General features: G+C 43.5%; 1 protein-coding gene and 1 long non-coding RNA gene across 9 annotated transcripts in view; one reads left to right on the top strand and one right to left on the bottom strand.

Annotated features, from left to right (window-relative positions):
• The window catches only part of LOC133498041 (uncharacterized), a 38,049-nt gene extending 23,648 nt beyond the window's left edge, over window positions 1-14,401 (top strand). The window contains exons 5-6 of the long non-coding RNA XR_009794170.1: window positions 3,122-3,549; window positions 14,285-14,401. This is a non-coding gene — a long non-coding RNA (uncharacterized LOC133498041). The remainder of the gene's footprint in view (window positions 1-3,121; window positions 3,550-14,284) is intronic.
• Window positions 1-19,309, bottom strand: part of kif26ba (kinesin family member 26Ba) — a 109,182-nt gene extending 89,873 nt beyond the window's left edge. For all 8 annotated transcript variants that reach the window (XM_061814423.1, XM_061814419.1, XM_061814421.1 and 5 more), the window contains exons 1-2: window positions 18,799-19,309; window positions 14,181-14,573 (exon numbers count right to left, since the gene is read on the bottom strand). In XM_061814423.1, the coding sequence (XP_061670407.1) occupies window positions 14,181-14,573; window positions 18,799-18,858 (453 nt within the window). In that variant the 5' untranslated portion in view covers window positions 18,859-19,309. The remainder of the gene's footprint in view (window positions 1-14,180; window positions 14,574-18,798) is intronic.
• Between the last annotated feature and the right edge of the window lie 4,534 nt (window positions 19,310-23,843).

The raw sequence follows: 23,843 nt of genomic DNA, 5'->3' as shown, positions 1-23,843 counted from the left end.
CTTTCCAATTACCTCAAGCAGATGGAGCCTGCGTTGCTCGATTTAAAGGCTCCTAAATTGCGGTTGGTGTTTACTGTTATCTGCTATTGACTGTACATCAGGGATGGAGTTCTGCTGCCCTGTCGTACTCGTGCCCTTTTCATACACTCTCGCCATTCTACTGGACATCCAATCAACTGTTACACTATACCAGACTCTCTGGATCTTCCCGCGCTGCAGGAGAAAAGCAGTTGTTGTGATGCGTTCGATAACTCGGCTCGAATCTTGCCAGCCGCAGTGAATTACACTGCGATCCCTTGCACCAAACTGAACTTGGTCTGATGGAGAAAATTTTATTCTTACGTGGACCCATGGACAGAAAAATGACTGCTGTTAAAAATCATTCGGTAATAAAATGGTTCTTTAATAGATAATTAAACACACTAATATTATCCATTCATTTTCTATAGGTAAGTTTCTTTACAAATACAGACGAAAAATATTCAAAGTGTGTATGATGCTAACTAACACTGGCTTGAAAATTAGGTACATTTGCACAATATCAAAACATGCCCTTAAAAAGATAAATTTCTCATGATGGAATTCAGCAAAATGTATGAATGAATGCTATTTATTCTGGTCAGCATCATAAATTATAATGTGTTGACTACTGTGGTTGTGTACAGTAAAATTGTTCTGCATTTTACTGAGAACTACCCACTCTCATGAAGCTAAAGATTTAGTTGCTCGGCAATGTGGTGACTTGGGAGCATTTTGTGTCTGTTGTACAGTATATGACTGTTCAGTCATTTGCCTAAAAACACGTGTCCATTCAATCACACTTCATTCTTAGATTTTATGAATATACTGCACTCTATCTTAATATTGTGGTTACTTTGCTAAAGAAAAAGGGCCATATGTCAGTGTGATGCAATGTCGTTTTACAGTTAACACCATGCAAGCTACAACTACAACTGTGACCATATTGTTAAATGAATACTTCTCAGACCGGGAGACTCAACTCAGATTTTTTTTTTTTTTTTTTTTTTTTTTTTGCTTGGGAAAGCTCTTGCATTGGATCTTAACAGCGATATCGCTGGTATGGGTTTTTTTTTTTCATGTCAAAAAAAAAGACAAGAAGAAAGATAACTTTTAGAAGAAAAAGCTCTACTGATGTAGTCTAATGCAAACTGTATATCGCTTCAGTCACAGACTGATGTAAACAAATCCTAACCACATGTGGAGAACCCCTTTTGTAAATGGATTCACACCCTCAGCAGAGAAGTCCCTTGTGGCGCAACTCTAGAAACAACTGATGAAATGTCGTCCTGAGCTCTTATTTCTTCTCCTGCCCTTTACACAATGTTGTCTCAAACAATACATGATAAATAGCCCTGCTTACTGCTGTAATACGTGCAGGTCAACACGTGTTTGCCTGGCATGCAGTCCTTTATGGACATAACGTAGTGCCAAAGATGAATAATCATAACTATAGGTAACAGGGCTGGAGCTATGGGCTTGGACGCGTACCGGCCCACCCAGATTGACAGACTGACCCAATGAGATTCTTGAAAATGTTAATATAAATAAATAAACTGATGTAACTGTATTTGAACGTGTACCGTAATTCCCAGCCTACAGAGCGCACCTGATTATAAGCCAGAAAGAGTTTAACACTAGCGCGGTGCTAGCGTTAGGGCGGGGCTAGCGTTAGCGAGGCGCTAGCGTTAAACTCTTTCTGTGTACCAAGGCTTATAACCAGGTGCGCTAACGCTAGCGCCGTATCACCGCATAAACCGCAGGGTTGAAAGTGTGTGGAAAAAAGTCGCGGCTTGCTGGCCGTAAATTACGGTAATTGTGCTTTTTATTTTATTGAATATTAAAACTTGAATACAGCCTACACAAAATCAAAAACAAATGTCATGCTTCACGTGGGTCGCGACTCGACTTCATCAGCAATCAGACGTCGCGTCATTAAGATAGCAGAGCAGATGGAGTTAAACAATGGCAAAACAATTGTATATGAAACACTTTTTTGGGGGAAAAATGGATGGACAGCTGCTGCGGTTGGTCACAAGACGTTTGTTGGTTTGGGAAATCAGGAAAATGCCCTTGTCACCAACACCTGAGGAAAGTTATGCTTGATCTTATACTAATGATTCAGCACCGGCCTAGAGACCGGCACAACTGTACACTTTTTGATGTATCATTAATCCACAAAGTTTTTATTTTATAAAATTTACATTTTATTTTATTATGTACATACAGTATGTACTTTTTAAGTACATCAACTGTTGATAAAACACATGGGTACTTTAGTTTCACCATTTTATTGTCTTATCCGCACCGGAAGCAGAATCAAGCAAACAGTACTTTTCCAATTTATTTAAAAAAAAACTCACGTATATTGTTCAGAAATATAATCACACACACACGTATAATACACTCCTTCTCCCTCTGACCCCGTCATGACACCGAGTGAGATCAGTTGAAGATGAATGCATTATATTAGTGTGTGACAGTGTGTGTTTGTGCATAAGAGCTTGTATGGTGGCTGCCCGGCTAGTGTTTGAAGTATAGCTAGACGGTCTTCAAATAAACTTCACAAAGTCAAAGTCAAAGCTCCAATCCGAGCTGGCACACGATGCTCGAGGAACACTGGAGCGGCTGGAACGTCTCATCTTGGCTCTGCTACTGGAATCTTTAAGCACAAGTAAGCGCAACGCTAAAAATGGCGGATTTGATGGCTGCCTAAGAACATGATAAGAGTTTGGCACAGATGTATTATCAGGGACATCTCACTTCATAGACCACACTTGCAGGTAGTGTGAAAATATGGTCAGGAGACTGACGCTTGACTACGTGATGGAGAGGCAGTTGCCATGGTAACGATGGACTTCAAGGCATCAGGTGCTTCAACTGCCTTAACTACCACTCCGTGGTGTACAGCAGCGCATTCTTGCCGTTCACGCACACATACGCTGTTAATGAAATCCCCGGGGTGCATTTTCATCCAATCTCGATTTTCTGCGGTGTTTGTATGTGAGCAGAATTATTATCAATGTGTAAAGGGTTGATGGGAATCTTCATTGCATAATTGGCTTCAGCTTTTTGTGCACTCATATGCATGTCCCTCCCTTAGTTCTTTCAACAGAGAGGGGAAAAAAATTGATGGGTGACTTTGGAAGCACCAGGGTGCTTTTCCCCCTCACTTTTTCGTTACCTGTTCTTTAGAAGGCCAGTCAGGTAAGAACAGTTTTTCTTTTTGTTTGCCTAGGTCAAATAAGAAAAGAACACACACTAATTTGCACTAATTTTCAAAGTATACACGTAGGGATACTCTGTTGTGATGTGACAAAGTATCGTGTCAAGCAAATGGACTATTGTATATCCTCCTTGAAGAATGTTTATCTTTGTTCTGTCATAAAATACAATTACACAATTAGGTTCTTCAATTATCGTCACAGGGGATCCTCAGTTTAATATGGTCCCAATGGTCACGGATACAAAAGTCATCTGAAGAACTTGTTTGGACCCGTTTCATTGTGCAAGCCCACCACCGGAGTAAAGGTAAGGAATCTATTTTGCTCTTTTCATTATTTTATTTTTTTAACCTGGAAGTCCTAAACTTGGGTTGATATTACCTAACCTACATACCTGAGTTATTTCAAAGAAGAACAAACAAACAAATGAAAAAACCTTTCTTAATTTGTGCTGAGATTTTGTGCTCACTGATTTGCACATGAATGGGAAAAAAAATAACCCACACTCATTCTACTTTCTTGCTCATTTGTAATGTCGTGCAACTATAGATACATTTTCAGGGCAAATATAATGATAGCAACAAAAATAGCTAAAAAGAGTTACATTTAAGAGCTGGGTTTTGGCCGTGCCCCGGAGTTTCCTTAATGATGAATTTTGAAAACTCGGAATTCAATTCTGCTGATGCATCTCAAATGGAACATAAAGTAATGTGAAATCAGCTATATTTTGTCATGCTCATTGTTATACCTCAGGTAGTGTAGATTGAGTGGTGCCAGGCATTAAACTAAATAAGTAATTGAAGAAAATTGGGTGGTATGTTTTATTTATTTATTTTTTTGTATTATATTATGGCCAAAACGGTGGAACGGTGGATCAGCTGGTAAAGCATTGGCCTCAAAGTTGTGCGGTCCCGGGTTCAATCCCGGACCCCCCTGTTGTCAGTTTCCATGTTCTCCCCGTGCCTGCGTGGGTTTCCTGCAGGCACTCCGGTTTCCTCCCACATCCTAAAAACATGCAACATTAATTGGACATTCTAAATTGTTCGTAGGTGTGATTGTGAGTGTGATTGTTGTCTGTCTCCATGTGCCCTGTGATTGCCTGGCCTCTACTTTACCAGTTTCAAAGAAGGATCTTTTGATTGCATAAGCAACTGTCCAGTAAGGAGCTACATATTTGTATTGCATAACCACAAATTGGAATTCTAACGCCCACATTATATTTACACACAATGTAAAAAAAAAAAAAAAAAAAAAAGTTGTTCCATGTGCCCCCTTTTTACTCTGAGCACCTGCCCCTCCAAAATGATCTGCACACCCTTGCTGAGAGGAAATTCTCATTATCATCTTGACGCTCAGTGTGCAAGATGCTATCTTGGCTTTTTGAAACTGTCTGGGAAAACATGAGTCACGTTGTCAAGTCGATTATTTTTATTTTAGCGGGGAACATTGTTTTGTCAAGGACAGAGCAGCAATTTACCTGTCACAGAGCGCTCTTGTTTCCAGACTTAAATGGACATAAAGACATTATATATTTACATATATACACACACAATAGAGCCTCAATTGAACTTAATTACATTACTATTTCTAACGCCATAGCACATAGATTGGAATACATCCGTCAATCCATTTTCAAAACTGCTTATCCTATTCAGGGTTGTGGGTGATCTAGAGCCAATCAAAGTTTTTGGGCAAGAGGCCCTGTATAAGCAGGACTGGTTGACAAGTCAATCACGGGACATGCAGAAAGAACTAGTTACACTCAAATTTATGCCAAATACTAGATTGTCAATCATAAATTACAATTTATGATTGACAATCTAGTATTTGATTAACATGGCATGGAGGTTCTTGGAATGTGGGAGGAAGCCATTGTATGTGGAGTAAACCCAGGCAAGCATGTGGAGAACTTGTGAACCCCACACAATGGGGGCCAAGTAGAGATTTGGACTCAGAACCTCTTGACTATCAATTAAACACACTAACCACAAGTCTACCATGCTGCCCTATAAATATATAAATAATATATACAGTACATGTAATCATTTATTTTATACTTTGAAGCGAAAATAACTTTTTTTTTAAATTTACATTCCACGTAAAAATAAAATTCTTTTAAACATGGCATCCTAAAGTGGCTGAAAATGGGGAAACAAACTAAATGCAGTAAAATATTAAAGAACCTAAAACGGTTTAGCATCTTTTGTGCAAATTTTGAGCTGGTAGATTTGTAACTAGACAAACAATCCCAACTAATAATATTTTGCTAACCACCATTCAGATTTTTTGCTTCGTTGTTATGTAAAAAAAATAATAATAATAAAATAATAATACATTTGGGGCCTTCTCTGCTCACCTCACTAACTTTAGTCACTGTTTGCTTCGTGCATACATTTACTACCAAATCGCCACAAATTCTGCAAGATTAAAAAAGTATGGTACTGTAAATCTACCAAAGTAAGGTTAAATTACAAGTTGTCACGCTTCCATTCTCTCCCGTCAAATGTCCCTCTCTCCTCTTTACACATCCATCCACCCACTCACCGTCTTGCTCTATATGGTAATGCCTTTGGCACCTGAAACGCATCAAAAGCATGTACTCGCATTCAATTTCTTTATCTTTGTCTGACGCGCACACATTCACGTGAAGGTGATAACCGCTATTTCCTCCGTCTCTCACCAACGCTATGAGGAGGCCATTAATGCGAACGGATACGTGCATGCGGCTCACATCTGTCGCATGTCGCTGCCGAGGCAACACCAGCTGCCGTGGTTACGGTAGGGCTGCCACTGTAGTCTTTTGGGATTAGCCTATTCAAGGGCAGCTAGCTACGGTACCGGGATGCTTGGAGAACCGCATTCTTATATGACCGAAAACTGGTGTAGTATGAGCTGATAAACTGAAATAATGATCAATACATTGATTATTGTTGCTGATGATGAAGTGCTACACACACCTGATTTTGGTGCGGGTAGCATGGGATCGATTCCCGTACAGTGATGGTGTCATTATTTGTCCTGTGACTGACTGGCGGCCAGTTCAAGGTGTAGTCTGCCTTTGGCCCCAAGCTACCTAGGATAGCCCCCAGTGCTCCTGTGACCCTTGTGAGGATATGAGGCTTTGTTAATGGACGGATATTGGTTGTTTATTGCAGGGATTATTTGATCTGATTGGAATGCAAGTGGTTTGAGCCCTCTTGTGTTTGGGAGCCGACAAGTGATCTACAAGTGCAGCGACGTAAGTCAAACGTCGCTATTACAGTGATCTCAAGGTCAGATCATCTCCTGATTGGATCATTATTGAAAGGATTTGTGTGGGTTAGCAGTTCATGCTTTCAAGGACAATTCAACCTCTACTGAGTACTGTAATGGGAAAAATACACATAAGAGTGATTACCAAGAGGATTCATCAGTGCAGCATTAAAAAAAGCAACATTTTGTGGGAGAAGTCATATTTTTTAGGTAAGAAGTAGTCCTAAAATAATAGTTGACTATGTATTCAGTGAAAAAGTGAGGCCCTGAAGCACAGTGGTTAGAACACTGGTTTGGTAACCCAGGGGTTGTGGGTTCATATCCCACTGGGGCCTCCACTCCCTGAGAAGGGTTGCGTCAGGAAGGGGATCCGGTGTTTTAAAAAAAAAAAAAATTGTCCCCAACATGTATGTGAGTTCATCTGAGATTACACACTGTGGCGACCCCGAAAGGGACAAGCTGAAAGAAACCGTATTCAGTGGGGGAAAAAAAAATACTCAAGTACTTAATAACTGGTGACTAACTTCTAATTTACCTATACACGAATGATAAATTGTATAAACCATGGAATATGCAAATTAAAATATTCCACAACTGCAGCATTTGACATGTTTTTAATATAAAATAACATAAACTAAGGTCAAATTAAGATACAATGAATGTTCTTAAATTAACTTTCTTTGTTCACAAACATGCTCTAAAATCACAAATAAGCTCATCAGGCAGAGATCATTCCATCCATCCATTTTCTTTGCCGCTTATCCTCACAAGGGTCACGGGAGTGCTGGAGCCTCTCCCAGCTGTCAATGGGCAGGATGCCAGCCAATCGCAGGGCACATCGAGACCAAAAGCCACACTCACAATCACACCTAGGGGCAATTTAGAGTGTCCAATTAATGTTGCATCTTTTTGGAATGTGGGAGGAAACCGGAGTGCCTGGAGGAAACCCACGCAGGCACGGGGGAGAACATGCAAACTCCACACAGGCGGGTCGGGGATTGAACCCGGGACCTCAGAACTGTGAGGCCAACGGTTTAGCCACTGTGCCGCCCAGAGATGAAATTATGTAAATATATTTTTTAATATTCCTTATGTACAAGTGGATTCACCATATTTATCAGCTAGGCTTAAAAGCAATTTGACAACTAGTACATTTCCATAAAAATTCAAAGTCTCAAGTATGTCATCTCTGAAGTTGACGGCACCCTCAGCAAATCTTCAATTTGGACTGGGAGAGGAGGGAATATATTCCCAAACATGGACAATTATGGCTCTGTTTTTCTATCCCAAAAGTTGAGTTCCTGTTATAAACACCCATAATTTTGACTTCTAGACGATTTGAAACAGGTACTGTCCTTTTAAAACACACAAATAGTGACCCACTTTCCTGAGCGCACACACAAATGCGTTTTTATGGCCGGGGTGTGTGAATACGGAGACACACAGCAGCAGAACCACACGGACACAAGCCCTAAGTGAGCGCAGCTGTGCTGCCAGATGTGCGTCAGAGTCTTGCGGTCACAAGTGTCTGTGCATGTCGACGCATCTCAAAACTGAAAACACACACGCTGTTCAATTTAATACCTCCCTCCATTGCATTCTAGTGCCTCACACTTTGTTAAACAGCTTTTAGGGTCCTAAAACTTAAGCAATTCATTATGGGGCAATAGCGGATCATGTTTGCTTTTATGTTTGGATTCCAGAGTCAAATTTTTTATCAACGTAGCGTAATTGTACAAGTCAAAAATTAAGTTAACCACTGTAAAACAATAAAAACACTCAGCTCTAGCTTTAACTGTAAAGGTGTCCTGCAAGCATGTCTAGCGTCACATAATTCTCTCAAGCGTCACCTTTTTCAGTATTGCCACATAAGTGTAAAAAAAATGTTATAATTCCCTTCACCTTCCCTAAGGCCCGAGTTCCAGCAGAAGAAAAAACAGCCCCAAGGAAGCAGGGGGTTGCCACCGCTGCTTCAGGGTGTATTGTCCTTTATTGATGAGCAGTGCTGTGTTTACACCAAACATGCCGTTTGGAATTATGACCAAAAAGTTCATCGGGCCATAACACATTTTTCCCACATTTGAGACAGTTTGTCCCATTAGCAGCCCCAAAAAGGGCATGTAAATTTGACACATTATAGAGAAATGTAATTAAAAAAAAAAAAAAAGTCGCTAAGTATATAAAGGTTTCAAAACTTGAATAATAGGGACCTCCTTCCAGCTCTCAGATGCTCTGGGCATGTCGATTGGATGTGCCAATATGAATCAAACATACTGAAGGGGTGATATATATTATACAATGTGAAATCATGTGAGAAGGCTCAATTTCAAAGTTATTGTGGACCGTAATCATGAAAAGAAGCACAGAAGTCATCGTACCCTCATTGTTGGTGACATAATGTCACAGGTGAACACGGCACCCGACGACAGCGGCAGTCAGATTCTGCATTTCCCCATTCACTGATATTAAGTTACCCACAAAGCCATGTTATCGCTGGTGAAAATTTACAAAACTATCCGTTGTAAAATGGGCGCTCCGAAGTTGACTGGTTGGTTTTGATGTTCAGCTGGCCATCCGCATGTGTCTTTAAAAAGTCCAAGCTAGATCAAACAGGTTTCTGGGCTGTTGCTGAGAACCACGGAGTTTCAGCTCCCTCCAAAGATTTTCTACAGGGTTTAGGTCTGGAGGCTGGCGAGGCCACACCAAAACCTTGATATGCTTCTTACGGAGCCACTCCTTGGTTTTCCTGGCTATGTGCTTCAGGTCATTGTCATGTTGAAAGACCCAGCCACGAACCATCTTCAATGCCCTGACTGAGGGAAAGAGGTTGTTCTCCAAAATCTCCCAATACATGGCCGCGGTCATCCTCTCATTAACAGAGTGCAGTCATCTTGTCCCATGTGCAGATTTACACCCCCAAAGCATGATGCTACGACCCCCATGGTTCACAGTAGGGCTAGTGTTCTTGGGATGAAACTCATCATTCGTCTTCCTCCATACACGGTTAGTGGAATTATGACCAAAAAGTTCAATTTTGGTCTCATCTGACCACAAAACTTTCTCCCATGACTCCTCTGTATCATCCAAATGCTCATTGGCAAACCTAAGACGGGCCTTGACATGTTGACATGGTTTAAGCAAGGGAACCTTCCGTGCCGTCCATGATTTCAAATCATGACATCTTAGTGTATTACCAACATTTACCTTGGAAACGGTGATCCCAGCTCTTTTCAAGTCATTGACCAAGTCCTGTCGTGTAGTCCTAAACTGATTCGTCACGTTTCTAAGGATCATTGAGACCCCACGAGGGTTTTGTATGGGGCTCCACTCCGATTGAGATTGACCGTCATGTTTAGCTTCTTCCATTTTCTTATGATTTCTCCAACAGTGGACCTTTTTTCACCAAGCTGCTTGGCAATTTCTCCATAGCCCTTTACAGCCGTGTGGAGTTGTACAATTTTGTCTTTGGACAGCTCTTTGGTCTTGGCCATGTTACAAGTTTGAGTCTTACTGATTGTTTGGGGTGGACAGGTGTCTTTATGCAGCTAACGACCTCACACAGGTGCATCTGATTCGGGATAATACATGGAGTGAAGGTGGACGTTTAAAGGCGGACTAACAGGTCTTTGAGGATCAGAATTCTAGCTGATAGACAGGTGTTCAAATACTTATTTGCAGCTGTATCACAAATCGTTAAAAAAAAATCATAGATTGTGATTTCTGGATTTTTCTTTTTAGATTATCTCTCTCACAGTGGACTTGCAACTACGATGAAAATTTCAGACCCCTCCATGATTTCTAAGTGGGAGAACTTGCAATATAGCAGGGTGTTCAAATACTTTTTTTTCTTCAGTCTATACAGTACACTATATATCCCAAACGCAAAATATTCAGCGGAAAGATTTGTTGAAGGTCAACATTAGCATACCATTAGCAGACGTGTGTGTGCATGCGTTTGTACATGTATATGTCAAGCATGATTCCTCTATGTATTCATGTCAGTGAAAGAGAGGCCTATAACGGAGTGTGAGATGATTGTTATTCTGACAGTGCTGGGTCATTTATGTCTTTAGGTCCTGTGCGAATGACGTGGTCTCATGCTGAGAGAACAAATGCACAAGATGAGCATACACACACACACACAAACACACATCCCGTCTCAACACCGAACTGTTGCACCAGCATTTTTGGTGAAGGAGAAGGATAATCCGGTCACATCGCTTCAGGAAGAATGCGAATCCTACTTTTATCTGACCCGCAGCGCCTTCAACCTTCAATTCACTGTCAGAAAAAAATCTCAGAACCACAGAGACAGCGGCAAACGTGGTCAATCCGCCCGCTGTTGAACTACATCGAGAAAGGATCACTTGTTGAGATTGCTGCTCTTATTTACCTGCAGTCTAGTTAAACAATAATTTTCTTCAGTTTAATTCAAACTGAAATGATACTGAATCTACATTAAGAAAACATTTATTAGCATCATCAACATTGAAAAAAGATTCACTGTATTATCCAATGATAAAATATCATTTAATGTCACAAAATATGGACCTCTTCCTAATAAAACTGTGACCTGTGATCTAGGCACGGAAGGTATTAATTTAACATGTTTATGTATTGTTTGTATTTTTCGGTGGCGTACACTACAACTCATAAAAAGGGTTCGTATTAATCTCATTCTCTCATACTTTATTGAGGCCCCGGTGAGTGCAAAGTTCCTCGTGTGGAGTAAGTAAAGCTTGTTTAATTATCTCCACGAGCAATTACTAAAATGCAAGTTTAACCACAGTGTGAAAAATAGCAGTAATGAGACCGCCAAACCCAACTTTACAAATTGCATCCTTAGCAGTCTCCCCATCAACAGTCTACATTATGTCCGATAGTTTTCTGGTTTCCTACTGTCACCTTTTTAACAAGCTCCCACACTGTTCATTACGGACCGCTACTTCCTCTCTGACCTCCCATTTCTATACTTTATTGGTCCCACAATGATGCATAAAACATGCTTATAGGTTGCCAATTAACTTCGAGCCTGATGTGTGACCCTGCTGTATTCCTAACTGGAAGCCAGTCAGCTGCAGCGGAAGACCCAACGGCAAAAACTATGCCATTGGAAAGCCTGTAAATCAGATTAATTGTAATTCTTCCACGTACAGTACATGCGCACCCTTTGTAATAAATTGATTTTATACAAGGAGGCATGCAGTGACACATAACTAATTTGGATAACTGGGTGGTTGGTCGGTAGGAGCTGCTTGGAATTAGAATCTCGGCCGTGTGAAAATACTTTCATGACGTGAGCATGACATCAGCTGCGGGAAGTTGAGGTACATTCATGAAGACCACGACTATGACGAGGGGTGCATGTAACAATTTCGATGCAGTTCTCAAAGGATCACTTGAGGTTCTTGCTCGGTTCTCATTTTTTTCCCCGGGCAAACACATTTCACTGGATGAAATTCAAGATTACACTAGGAGACCACGTCGAGTTCTCTCGGGCAGTGATGCCCAAACTTTTTTTGAGTTGAACCAGTTGTGGGGGGCATTCCACGTGATGCACACGCTCGCTTCTAAGCTTAATAAAAAAAAAAGGATAAAAGGAATAAATCTTGTTGCTTGTGAAGCAGGGGTCACCAACGCGGTGCCCATGGGCAAATGGTAGCCCGCGAGGACCATATAAGGCCCCCGTGAGGTATGTTCTAAAAATACCATAGGCCACAAATTGTTACTATTATTTGTGCTTTAAATTCTGAATCTGACTCGCTTATGTGAATTAAAATTTTAAAATTCCTGTAATGACATTTACTACAATAAATTAAAAGAAAAATATTTGATGTACGTGTAATGAACTGAGTCTGAAATTTGCTGCAAACAGGTCACATAGCCCTTCATACGATCGTTGCTCACGAAGTAGCCCTCAGGTTGCCGAGCCCCATTGTGAAGTGAATACACTCATATTTACACCTAGGGACAGTTTACTATAGTGTCTACAGAATGTGGGAGTAAACCGGGAGTTACTGGGTAAAAACCATGCAAACGCCACAGGAAGGTTGGGGCCCCGATACTATGTAACCACCGTAATTTCCGACCTATAAGCCGTGACTTTTTCCACACGCTTTCAACCGCTCTGCTTGTGCGGTGATGAGGCTTAATTTGTGCATTTTTTTCTAATAGCCGCAAGGGGGCACTCAAGCGGAAAAGGTAAGCGTGAGACCGGTGGAATATATGTGCCGAGGAAGTGATTTTTACCGGTCCGGGCCTGTTAGCACTGTGCTAGTGTGTTACTGCCGTGTCTCAGTGATTTTAACTGCTATGTTTTTTTTCACGGGTCCTGTTAGCGCGGCGCTAGCGTTAGTGCGCCGGCGATGCTCGCGTTAGCGCGGCGCTAGCGTTAAACTCTCTGTGTATCGTCTTTCTTTGTAAATATCTCGTGTTTCAATGTGGGCACGTACGGCTTTTACACAGCTGCGGCGTATGTATGTACCAAATGGTATTTCCTTTACAAATGAACTGGGTGAGGCTTATAACCAGGTGCGCTCTGTACGCCAGGAATTACGGTACTTTTCATTAAAATTAAAATTGTTTTATGCCAAATTTGAACAATGTTGTTCATTTGGACTTATGTCCATGATTAATATTATAATGACAAAATGACTGTGTGGAGATGACAGTTTGAAAAATGATCTACAGTACATGCATGGTGATCAGTGTGCTTAATCCTTTATCATTAATCACCTCTCAACCCAAACGTTCCACCTATTGAGACTACGTGTATGGTTGGATTTCAAATTGATTGCATAGATTAGCCCGTGGACAATTAAAAAACATATACGTAAACCATCTATCAAAGAAACGTTGAAAAGGGAACGAAAGCATAAAGATTAATATTTCTGCTCCAAGTGCTCTGCATCCATGTTCATTCGCACAAGAAGAGAAAAAATATAGAGAGTAGAGAGGACTAATCTATGTACTGTATAGGTCACAGGTTCAAACTCAAGGCCCGGGGGCGCGACCCGGCCCACCACATGATTTTATGTGGCCTGCAGAGACAAATCATGTGTATTAACCTCCATGATTTATGTTAAAATCTGTCCCAAAATTTCAAATTGCCATGTCATAAATGATGATGTTGAGCTATTAAAAGCATTTTTGTGTTGCCAAACAACAATAGATGGAAAACCCATTACCCTTGATTTCTGATGCCAAAAATAGTTTGTAAATTTCATATGTAAATATGATGAGCCAGTTAAAGATTTTTATGGTTTCACAGTCATAATGGCCCTCTGAGGGAAACCCAAAGGAAAATGTGGCCCGTGACAAAAATGAGTTTGACACGTAGTATAGGTGATATGATCAATGAGGTAAAATTGATAACTTCAGCACGTTAATCCAACTAGTCTATGTTAGTGATAGATGAACCTTTTCCTTTTAATAATTATTTGAGAGCAAACCGCTGTTTGGTGTCCCCCTTCTTGTGCAGATGGTCAGTGAGTGTCGGATAAATACATCTTGATTTATGGGAACAATAACCCAGATTACAGTGTGACACCTAAGGCAAGGTAACGGTCATGAGTGGTTCCAATATTTCAAGGGTAAGCAGATTAATGAAAGCCAGAGTCAAAATGTCACAGTTAATGAAAAAGCAAGTTATTGTAGGGGGCGGAGCAACACACATACTGTACGTACCTTGCTGGAGTAAGGTCCCGGGATGAGGAGTTTTAGCGCTTGCCTTTTCAGCTCCGTCAGCCTTGTGTTGCAGTTCTCACACCAAATCCCTCTTTCGCTCCCAGGAGAACTTCCGCTGCCCGAGGCCGGGGACCCCGTCCCGAACCCCGGAGACCCACCGAGAGAACCCGGAGATCCAGTGCAAATCCCCGGGGAGATGGTCCCTGGCGATCCAGAGAGGGACCCTGGCGAGGAAATCCCCGAGCCAGGAGAAGGGGTGCCCGTAGAGCTGGGCATAGAGCCAGCGCCCTCAGGTGGGGGACGGGAGCTTGACCGGGTGGTTTCCTCATAAGCCTTTCGGTACCACGTGTCCGGGAAATAGGAGGCTGATTTGGTGGGGGAAGTGTCAGGCATCTGTGGGGCATTTAACACAGGGGGAGACCTTGACTCATAGGAGACCAGGCATTTACCATCTTACAGCCAGCACATGCGTGGAGATCAGAGCTCAGACCAAAATGGCACAATTTTAATTAAGTTAATATCAAATGACATTATTAATGTTGCTATTGTGACATCATGGATGAAGCCTACATTGGTTAATTGCTTTTAAATTGAGAGGGGGCATTTGTATGCACACACAAGTGTTTGCACCTTGCTTTGCTTAACACAATATGTCACATAATAATTATAATAATTTCATTCGATTTAATGTACAGCGGAACCTCTGTGGTCAAATGCGATCAGTTGTGGGATGCAGGTCAACTTTCATTTTGTTCATATTTTGAATTTTCCTCAAAATATGAGTAATGGTAGAAATACTGTAATCTGTTCAAGTGCCAAAGCTGTTCCAATCATGAAATGTTCATTAATTGAGTGATTCCCCGTTATTGCAACAGGATGTCATTGCTTCTTTTGAATATTTTAGTTTTGTGTCGAACTGAACAATCCTATATTTCACTAAGTATATAGTGAAGAAAATAAGTATTTGAACACCCTGCTATATTGCAAATTCTCCCACTTGGAAATCATGGAGGGATCTGAAATTTTCATCGTAGGTACATGTCTACTCTGCGAGAGATAATTTAAAAAGAAAAATCCAGAAATCAGAATGTATGATTTTTATTTTTTTTTTGTTTAACGATTTATTTGTGTGATACAGCTCCAAATAAGTATTTGAACACCTGAGAAAACCAATGGTAATATTTGGTACAGTAGCCTTTGTTTGCAATTACAGTTTCCTGGAGTTGTTCACCAGGTTTGCACACATTGCAGGAGGGATTTTGGTTTCTGGGCTGTCACTGAGAAACACAGAGTTTAAGTTCCCTCCAAAGATTTTCTATTGGGTTTAATGTCTGGAGACTGGGTAGACCACGCCAAAACCTTGATATGCTTCTTACAGAGCCACTCCTGACATGCTTCTTACAGAGCCACTCCTTGGTTTTCCTGGCTGTGTGCTTCAGGGCATTGTCATGTTGAAAGACCCACACACGACCCATCTTCAATGCTCTGACTGAGGGAAAGAGGTTGTTCCCCAAAATCTCACAATAAATGGCTGCGGCCATCCTCTCCTGAATAGAGTGCAGTCGTCCTGTCCCATGTGCAGAAAAAGACCCCCAAAGCATGATGCTGCCACCCCCATGTGTCACAGGAGGGATGGTGTTCTTGGGATGGAACTCATCATTTGTCTTCCTCCAAACACGGTTAGTGGAATTATGACCAAAAAGTTCCATTTTGGTCTCATCTGACCACAAATTTTTCTCCCATGACTCCTCTGTATCATCCAAATGGTCATGGAGCTTTTGTGACCAAGCTGCTTGGCAATTTCTCCGTAGCCCTTTCCAGGCATGTGGAGTTATACAATTTTGTCTCTGGTGTCTTTGGACAGTTCTTTGGTCTTGGCCATGTTACAAGTTTGAGTCTTACTGATTGTATGGGGTGTACAGGTGTCTTTATGCACCCAACGATTTCACACAGGTGCATCTGATTCAGGATAATACATGGAGTGGAGGTGGACTTTTAAAGGCGGACTAACAGGTCTATGAGGGTCAGAATTCTAGCTGATAGACAGGTGTTCAAATACTTATTTGCAGCTGTAACACTCAAATAAATCGTTTAAAAAATCATACATTGTGATTTTTCTTTTTAGACTATCTCTCACAGTGGACATGCACCTACAATGAAAATTGCAGACCCCTCTTGGGGTGATTGATGATTTCTAAGTGGGAGAACTTGCAATATAGCAGGGTGTTCAAATACTTATTTTCTTCACTGTCTGTATATTTACCAAACCTGCTTGCTTTGAAGAATGTATTCTCAAACTTTCTTTTGAAAGTCACGAGAGTCAAGACGCCAGGTTCTCTTTGCTGACGCGTGTTATTAATACTTAACCGAGACTACTCCTCAAACTCATGGGAAGATCAAATGAGCCACAGAGAGTTGGGGTATTGATGTGGTGGCGCAGCGGTTCCTCATAAGCGTCATCATAATATGAGTTGCAAAGACTGACATGAAGGAATGTTTACAAGAAAAAAGACGTTTCGCAGTTTGTAGTCATTACTAGGTGCTAGGTACGAGTCTGAAACGGGTAGTTGCTAATTCTCTATTCAAAACCTCGAAAATACATACCAATACATTTGAACCAGGATATATACACTTGTGAAAACTGGTGAGTTTTGGGCATGTTGTGGCAATACGTCATTTAATTTATTGTAATAAAAACATCACACACATTTGAAGATGGGCTCCTCACTAGCTAGCGCTTGGAGCCTAATAAAATCTCTGAAAAATGATTATGTCAAGCCCCAAACCATTTAAACCACAAATGCAAGCAATGTATAATAACAAACATTTGTCTGATGATTAAATCATTCATCTATTTTCTATCGTGCTTGTCCAAATTAGGGTCATGCATTAAACTGGAGCCACTCTAAAATAACTTTGGATGCTAGATTAAGTACACCTAGCACTGGTCGCCAGTCAATCGCAGGGCACATATACTGTAGACAAATAACCACCCAAACTCACACATCTGTGGACAATTTCATCCATCCATTATCCATGCCGCTTATCCTCACAAGGGTCACGGGAGAGCTGGAGCCTAACCCAGCCAGCCTCGGGCAAAAGGCAGACCGCCCTGAATTGGTCGCCAGTAAGTCGCAGAGCAGATATTGACGCCATCACTGAGCGGGAATCGATCCCACGCTGCCCGCACCAAAGTCAGGCGTGTGTACCACTACACCATCAGTGACTAACCAACGGACAATTTGGAATAGTCAATAAACCTGAATGTGGGAAGACTTTGGACTACCCAGAAAAAAACCCAAACAGCTGCAAACGCCAAATGGGGCCCAAGACGAGATGAGACCCAGAACCTTTGATGTAATAACCACAGTTTCATTGCTCTGCCCTCTACTCTATCACATATCCTCACAAGGGTCACAGGAGTGCTGGAGCCTATCCCAGCTGTCAACAGGTAGGAGGCGGGGTACACCCTGAACTGGTTGCCAGCCGATCACAGGGAACGTACAGACAAACAGCCACACTCACAATCAAACCTAGGGGCAATTTAGAATGTCCAATTAATGTTGTGTGTTTTTGGGATGTGGGAGGAAACCGGCGTGCCCGGAGAAAACACACGCAGGCACGGGGAGAACATGCAAACTCCACACAGCTGGGCCCGGGATCGAACCTGGGACCTCGGGACTGTGTGGCCATCGCTTTCCAGCTGCGCCACCATGCTGCCACTTTATCACATTTATACAGTAAATACAAAATAAAGTGCAGGTCTCAAACTCAAGAACCAGGGTCTAGATCTGGCTGCTGAATCATTTTATGTGCCCCCCCTCACCCCGAAAGCGAATCAAGGGTGTCCACTTCTCTAATACTTGCTGAAGTTGGTAATAAAATGATAAATCCTCATTTTTAACAAACAATGATTTAATAATATTGTTTTGTTTTGGGGGTTTTTTTTGTGACAACACTCCCTTCTACAGAAACTTCAGTAACAGTTGAAACTATGATCTGACTTCTAATTTCAAAACTACTGATCCATCAATTTGTTTGTCCCGGCCACACATCTATGGAGTTTGCATGTTCTCCCCGTGCCCACGTGGGTTTTCTCCGGGCACTCTGGTTTCCTCCCACATCCCAAAAACATGCAAGATTAATTGGACACTCTCAATTGCCCCAAGGTGTGATTGTGAGTGCGGCTGTTTGTCTCGATGTGCCCTGCGATTGGCTGGCAACCGGTTCAGCGTGTACCCCGCCTCCTGCCCGTTGACAGCTGGGATAGGCTCCAGCACTCCCCCGCGACCCTCGTGAGGATAAGCGGCAATGGAAAATGGATGATTTCAGAGTTAAAACGAAAGTGCAACTGCAATGGCAAAAAAAAAAAAAAAAAAAAATCCGAAACTCTTGATATAAAGTATCTATAACAGTCAACGACAGGAAGCCAGGAGCCAAGATTCAAACCCCGAACGATGAGCTCACCCTCTGCATACTGCCTAAATTTATAAAAACAGAAATGACCCCGACGAGGAAGAGGGTTCCCCGTTGATGCTTTGAGTCCTTTGCAACTAAAAGGTAGTCAGATCAAGAACTGTTTTCCCTGAATAAATGAATGAAGCGCGGGTGCTCCTACCGTGTACTTTCTGCCCCGGCCGGTCACGGATCTCTCCTTGGAGCCCGAAAGTGAAGTCATGATGAAGGTCCGCAAATTCGAGGGTGGGGGGGGAGAGGAGGACGATAACCGTGGGTTCGATTCAATTAACAGCACACCCCTGCAAAGTGCACTTAGAGCTCCTCAACGTGGCGGCGACCTCGCGCCGCTTCCAAATCACTTGTACTCCTCATTTGGACCGAGCCAAAACTGTCTGAGTTCCCTGAAGAGAGAACCCACCTAGAATCTCTAATTGAAACTGTCTCAGCTCTGCTTCTCCATCGTTTTCTTCGCACCGGGTTGAGCAGGTACGACCGGCACCGCCTGAATGGAGCAACTCCAGCGCGAAGCGCACATGGAGTCGGCGACTGGACTCTAGTCTCGGGTGAACGCCGCGGTTCGGTTCGTGGCTCTTCAGCCAGGTGTCTCTCCGAGCCTCCTGTTGACTGTGCGGAGCCCCGCGCTCTACACAAGGCGGACGCTCAAGAGATGAGGTGCGGGCGGGGGTGCACATCTGGATTTGGGGGGGGGGGGATGGGAAGGAAGGGGCGTCGCCGCTGCTCGGAACCATTTGGTACTTCCTGCTGTCTTGTGGTGCGTTCGATGACCTCGGCGACAGCACGCCATACTGCAACTGCTTCCCAAATTTGACATTTCAAATATCTCCACCTCTCCATCTTCCCCCATCAAACTTGAGAGTGCATTGAATTGTTTTGCCTGTCAGATAGATAGATAGATAGATAGATATAGATAGATAGATAGATAGATAGATAGATAGATAGATAGATAGATAGATAGATAGATAGATAGATAGATAGATAGATAGACCCTCATTAAATAAGAACCTTCATTCAGCCTTAGTGGATTACAGTACAATGACCTATACATGAACATAAAGTAAAAAAAAAATAATGTTTGGCAAGCAAATTATTATGTTTTATTGATATTGTGACCCTAGGTGCAAATGACTTAAGCTCAAAGCAAGTGATTTTCGGATGTGAAACTCTTTGGCCCAATGAAGTGGAAATTGTATAATTTCCCATCGTACACCTGATGATCTCTCTTGGCACACTGGTTGGGAATCACTCAACTACTTTTACTCGTCCCAAAGCCCAGTACCAGAGTTGTAACAGAATTGTTTTACAGCTGTCATACTCATGTTGTTGCTACCTTGAGAACTTGGACTTGAGGGCGCAATGCCTAACCCCGACGCCCCTAGGAAAAGCCCCTCAAAGTCAAAGACCAAAAGGAGCGGCTAAATTAGCTTTGTTTTCAACATACCTAATAGTTCCCTACATCCATCGATTTTCTGAATTGCTTATCCTCACAAGGGTCACGGGAGTGCTGCAGCCTATCCCAGCTGTCATCGGGCAGGAGGCGGGGTACACCCTGAACCGGTTGCCAGCCAATCGCAGGGCACATAGAGACAAACAACTGTGACACTCAAAATCACCCCTAAGGGCAATTAACAGTCTACAATTAATGCATGTTTAGGTGATGTGGGAGGAAACCAGAGTCCCCAGAGAAAACCCACGCAGGGACGGGGAGAATACGCAAACTCCACACAAGCGGATCCGGGATTTGAACCCCGGTCCTCAGAACTGTGAAGCCAAAGAGTCTAACCAGTTACTCCAACGTCATGCCTGGTTGTCTGCATATCAGCGATAATGTGCCTCAAATGCTCTTTTCCAGCTATGACTTGATTCCAGGAGAAGTCATCAGACCTGTGAAGTCAGAATCTGAATTAGCATTTATATGATATCAATAGGCGGCACGGTGGCGCAGTTGGGAAGCGTTGGCCTCACAGTTCTGAGGACCGGGTTCAATCCTGGCCCTCCCTGTTTGGAGTTTGCATGTTTTCCCCGTGCCTGTGTGGGTTTTCTCCGGGCACTCCGGTTTTCTCCCACAGCCCCAAAACATGCAACATTAATTGGAGATGCCAAATTGCCCATAGGTGTGATTGTGAGTGCAGCTGTTTGTCTGTACGTGCCCTGTGATCGGCTGGCAACCAGTTCAGGATGATTTTTTTTTTCAACGATTCCTGCATTTCCTCAACACAGAGTTGGCATTTTGGGAGCTTGAATCCGGTCGTTTTTTTAAAACCTGCTCCCAGAGTGGATACATATCAAAACTGCTGCCATCACCTTTCTATTTGTACAACACATGGAACATCTTTCCTGACATGACAACAAAGTTGTGCCAGTAATTGCGTGACTGTGCGCCAACACTGTCTACAGAAACAATGGAAAAAAAAAGAAATCTAGTCCATACAGTTTCTTTTATCCCTTGCTTTGCATTCACTGCCATTGCTGTAAGTTTGTGTACATCATTCATATTCTTTCTGTTTTGGATGACTTCCTGTGGCTGCGTCACAGATCTCTCTAGTGTTATAAAAAAAAAAAAAACATTCAAATCCAGAATTTTTTTTTAAATATGACATTGGCCACTGTACAAAATTAACATACTCTATGAGGATGAAGCTTTTAGATGTGCATTAAAGTCTGTCCATTTTCTTTATTTTTCAAGTACAGTACATTGTTTGAGTACAATACAGTTACATTTAAAATTTGTTATATAAGCACTGTACATTTATTTTCAACATTTAATCTCAATGTTCAGGCAGTCCATATAGTTACGGTGTCTTAGAATGATGGAAAATACTTTTTAGTGTGAAAAAAAAAACCTCTTTAAAAGTTTTGATTCACGTCTTACAGTTACTGTGTTTTAACCAGTGGCACGGTGGGTCAGTTTGTAAAGCGTTGGCCTCACAGTTCTGAGGCCCTGGGTTCAATCCCGGGCCCTGCTTGTGTAGCGTTTGCATATTCTCCCGTGCCTGTGTGTGTTTTCTCCGGGCACTCCAGTTTCCTCCCACATCCCAAAAACATGCAAGATTAATTAGAAACCCTAAATTGCCCCTAGTTGAGATTGTGGGTGCGGCTGTTTGTCTGTCTCCATGTGCCCTGGGATTGGCTGCCAACCAGTTCAGGGTGTACACCGCCTCCTGCCCGTTGACAGCTGGGATAGGCTCCAGCACTCCCTGAGACCCTTGTGAGGATAAGTGGCAAATAAAATGGATGGATGGATGTATTTTAATGTTGATCGTCCTTAGAAAGCGAAGTAGTATTTTTAATTAGGTAGTACTTTGGCATAAAAGAGTTGGGACCCACTGCTTGTAGTGCATCTTTAATGGTTCAATACTGCTCCCCACAGTTAATTTTGTGTTACTGCATCTTGCCGAAGCTTTTTTTTTGGGGGGGGGGGCGAAAATTGCAATTGTGTCACTTAGTTCTGGGACAACATTCACCTCAATTTGATCTCAAGTGAGCCAGACCGTTATATTCGTTACCTTACTTTCATAATCTTGCCCGATTGTTTTGGTGCAAACAAACATAACTAAAAGTATTCTCATGTTGTGGTGTTTACATAATTCACCCGCGGGACCTCGAGTTGGGGTGCGGGGTTCCGCACGGACTGTTTTTGTTGTTGCGCTTCCGGAGGAAAGGTTAACAGAGTTCCCGCCGTTATGCGAGTAGTTTGGTGATGTCGAACAATAAAGCAAGTTCTGTTTCTGTGTCCGACACTCCGCCTCCGACTCCTTTTCTCCGGCGCTACACTGGTGACCCCGACGTCAGTCCCGGCGTTTTCGAGACTGAAACGAACATGGCAACCGCCATCCTCAAATTGCTGGAGTTTTGGGAGACGTCCGCGGCAGCGTGGTTCGCACAGACTGAGGCTCAGTTCGCCCTCCGCGGGATCTCAGATGATTCCACGCGTTACTACCACGTTGTCTCAGCACTCGGGAGCTCAACGGCGGCCAGAGCAGTGAACTTCATCACCTCTCCCCCGGCCCGAGATAAGTATGCTGGGATCAAGGCTCACCTTCTCAAGGTTTTTGAACTTTCACGGCCGGAACGTGCCCGACGTCTGTTGGCTATTAATGGACTGGGGGACAGCAAACCTTCCGAACTCATGGAAATGATGCTAAACCAGCATCTGGGTCTCGACTACTCCCGCATGAGCGCAGACCAGGCCTCGGACCACGGGGTGCAGGCCCTCAAGACTTCTGACACGGGTTTGCGCCTGGAGGAAGTCGCGGTTGGTGACTCGGGCGTCAGGTTGCTGTGCGACCTCTCGGCTGACCAGCCTCGGCCGCTGGTCCCTGCAAACTGGCGAAGAGCTGTTTTCGAGGCGGTCCACAACCTCTCCCACCCCGGAAGGAAACCGTCCGTGAGGCTGGTGGCCCAGAAGTTCGTGTGGCGCGGTCTCAAGAAAGATGTGCAGGCCTGGGTTGACTCGTGCGTGGCCTGTCAGCGGGCTAAGGTGCATCGCCACACAAAAGCCCCCTTGGAGCCCTTTGCTGTCCCCGAGAGGAGGTTTGACCACGTCAACGTTGACTTGGTAGGTCCACTTCCTCCCTCGCACGGATTCACCTACTTGCTCACCATGGTGGACAGGACGACCCGCTGGCCCGAAGCCGTTCCCCTCTCCTCGACAACGTCGTCAGACGTGGCCCGGGCCTTCATCGGCACGTGGGTTGCACGCTTCGGGACACCGTGCGACCTTTCTTCATATCGTGGCCCTCAGTTTACCTCTGAACTCTGGAACGCAGTCGCTGAGAGTTTGGGGGTCAAGCTGCACCGCACTACCGCCTATCACCCCCAGGCGAACGGTCTTTGCGAGCGGTTCCACCGCTCCATGAAAGCAGCCCTGCGTGCCGGCTTGACGGACGGCAACTGGTTGGATAAGCTCCCGTGGGTCATGCTCGGCCTCAGGTGCGCCCCCAAGGAGGACCTGTTGTCCTCATCCGCCGAACTCGTCTACGGCCAGCCACTGCGGGTCCCCGGCGAATTCATCCCGGACGCCACAGCGCCCTGGTCCGCAGCCAGGCAACGGTCCTCCCTGCTGGAGGCCGCAAAAGGGTTTGCGCCGGTTCCCACGTCGCAACATGGCACCCCAGCTGCCCGGCTGCCCCGTCACCTGCGCTCTGCGGATTTTTGGTTTGTTCGTCATGACGCCCACCGTGGACC

This window comes from Syngnathoides biaculeatus, chromosome 3 (genome assembly GCF_019802595.1).
Source record: "Syngnathoides biaculeatus isolate LvHL_M chromosome 3, ASM1980259v1, whole genome shotgun sequence".
NCBI classification, from domain to species: Eukaryota; Metazoa; Chordata; class Actinopteri; order Syngnathiformes; family Syngnathidae; genus Syngnathoides; species Syngnathoides biaculeatus.
The sequence above is the reverse complement of the archived record's forward strand: the minus strand, read 5'-3'. Positions and strand labels throughout refer to the sequence as shown.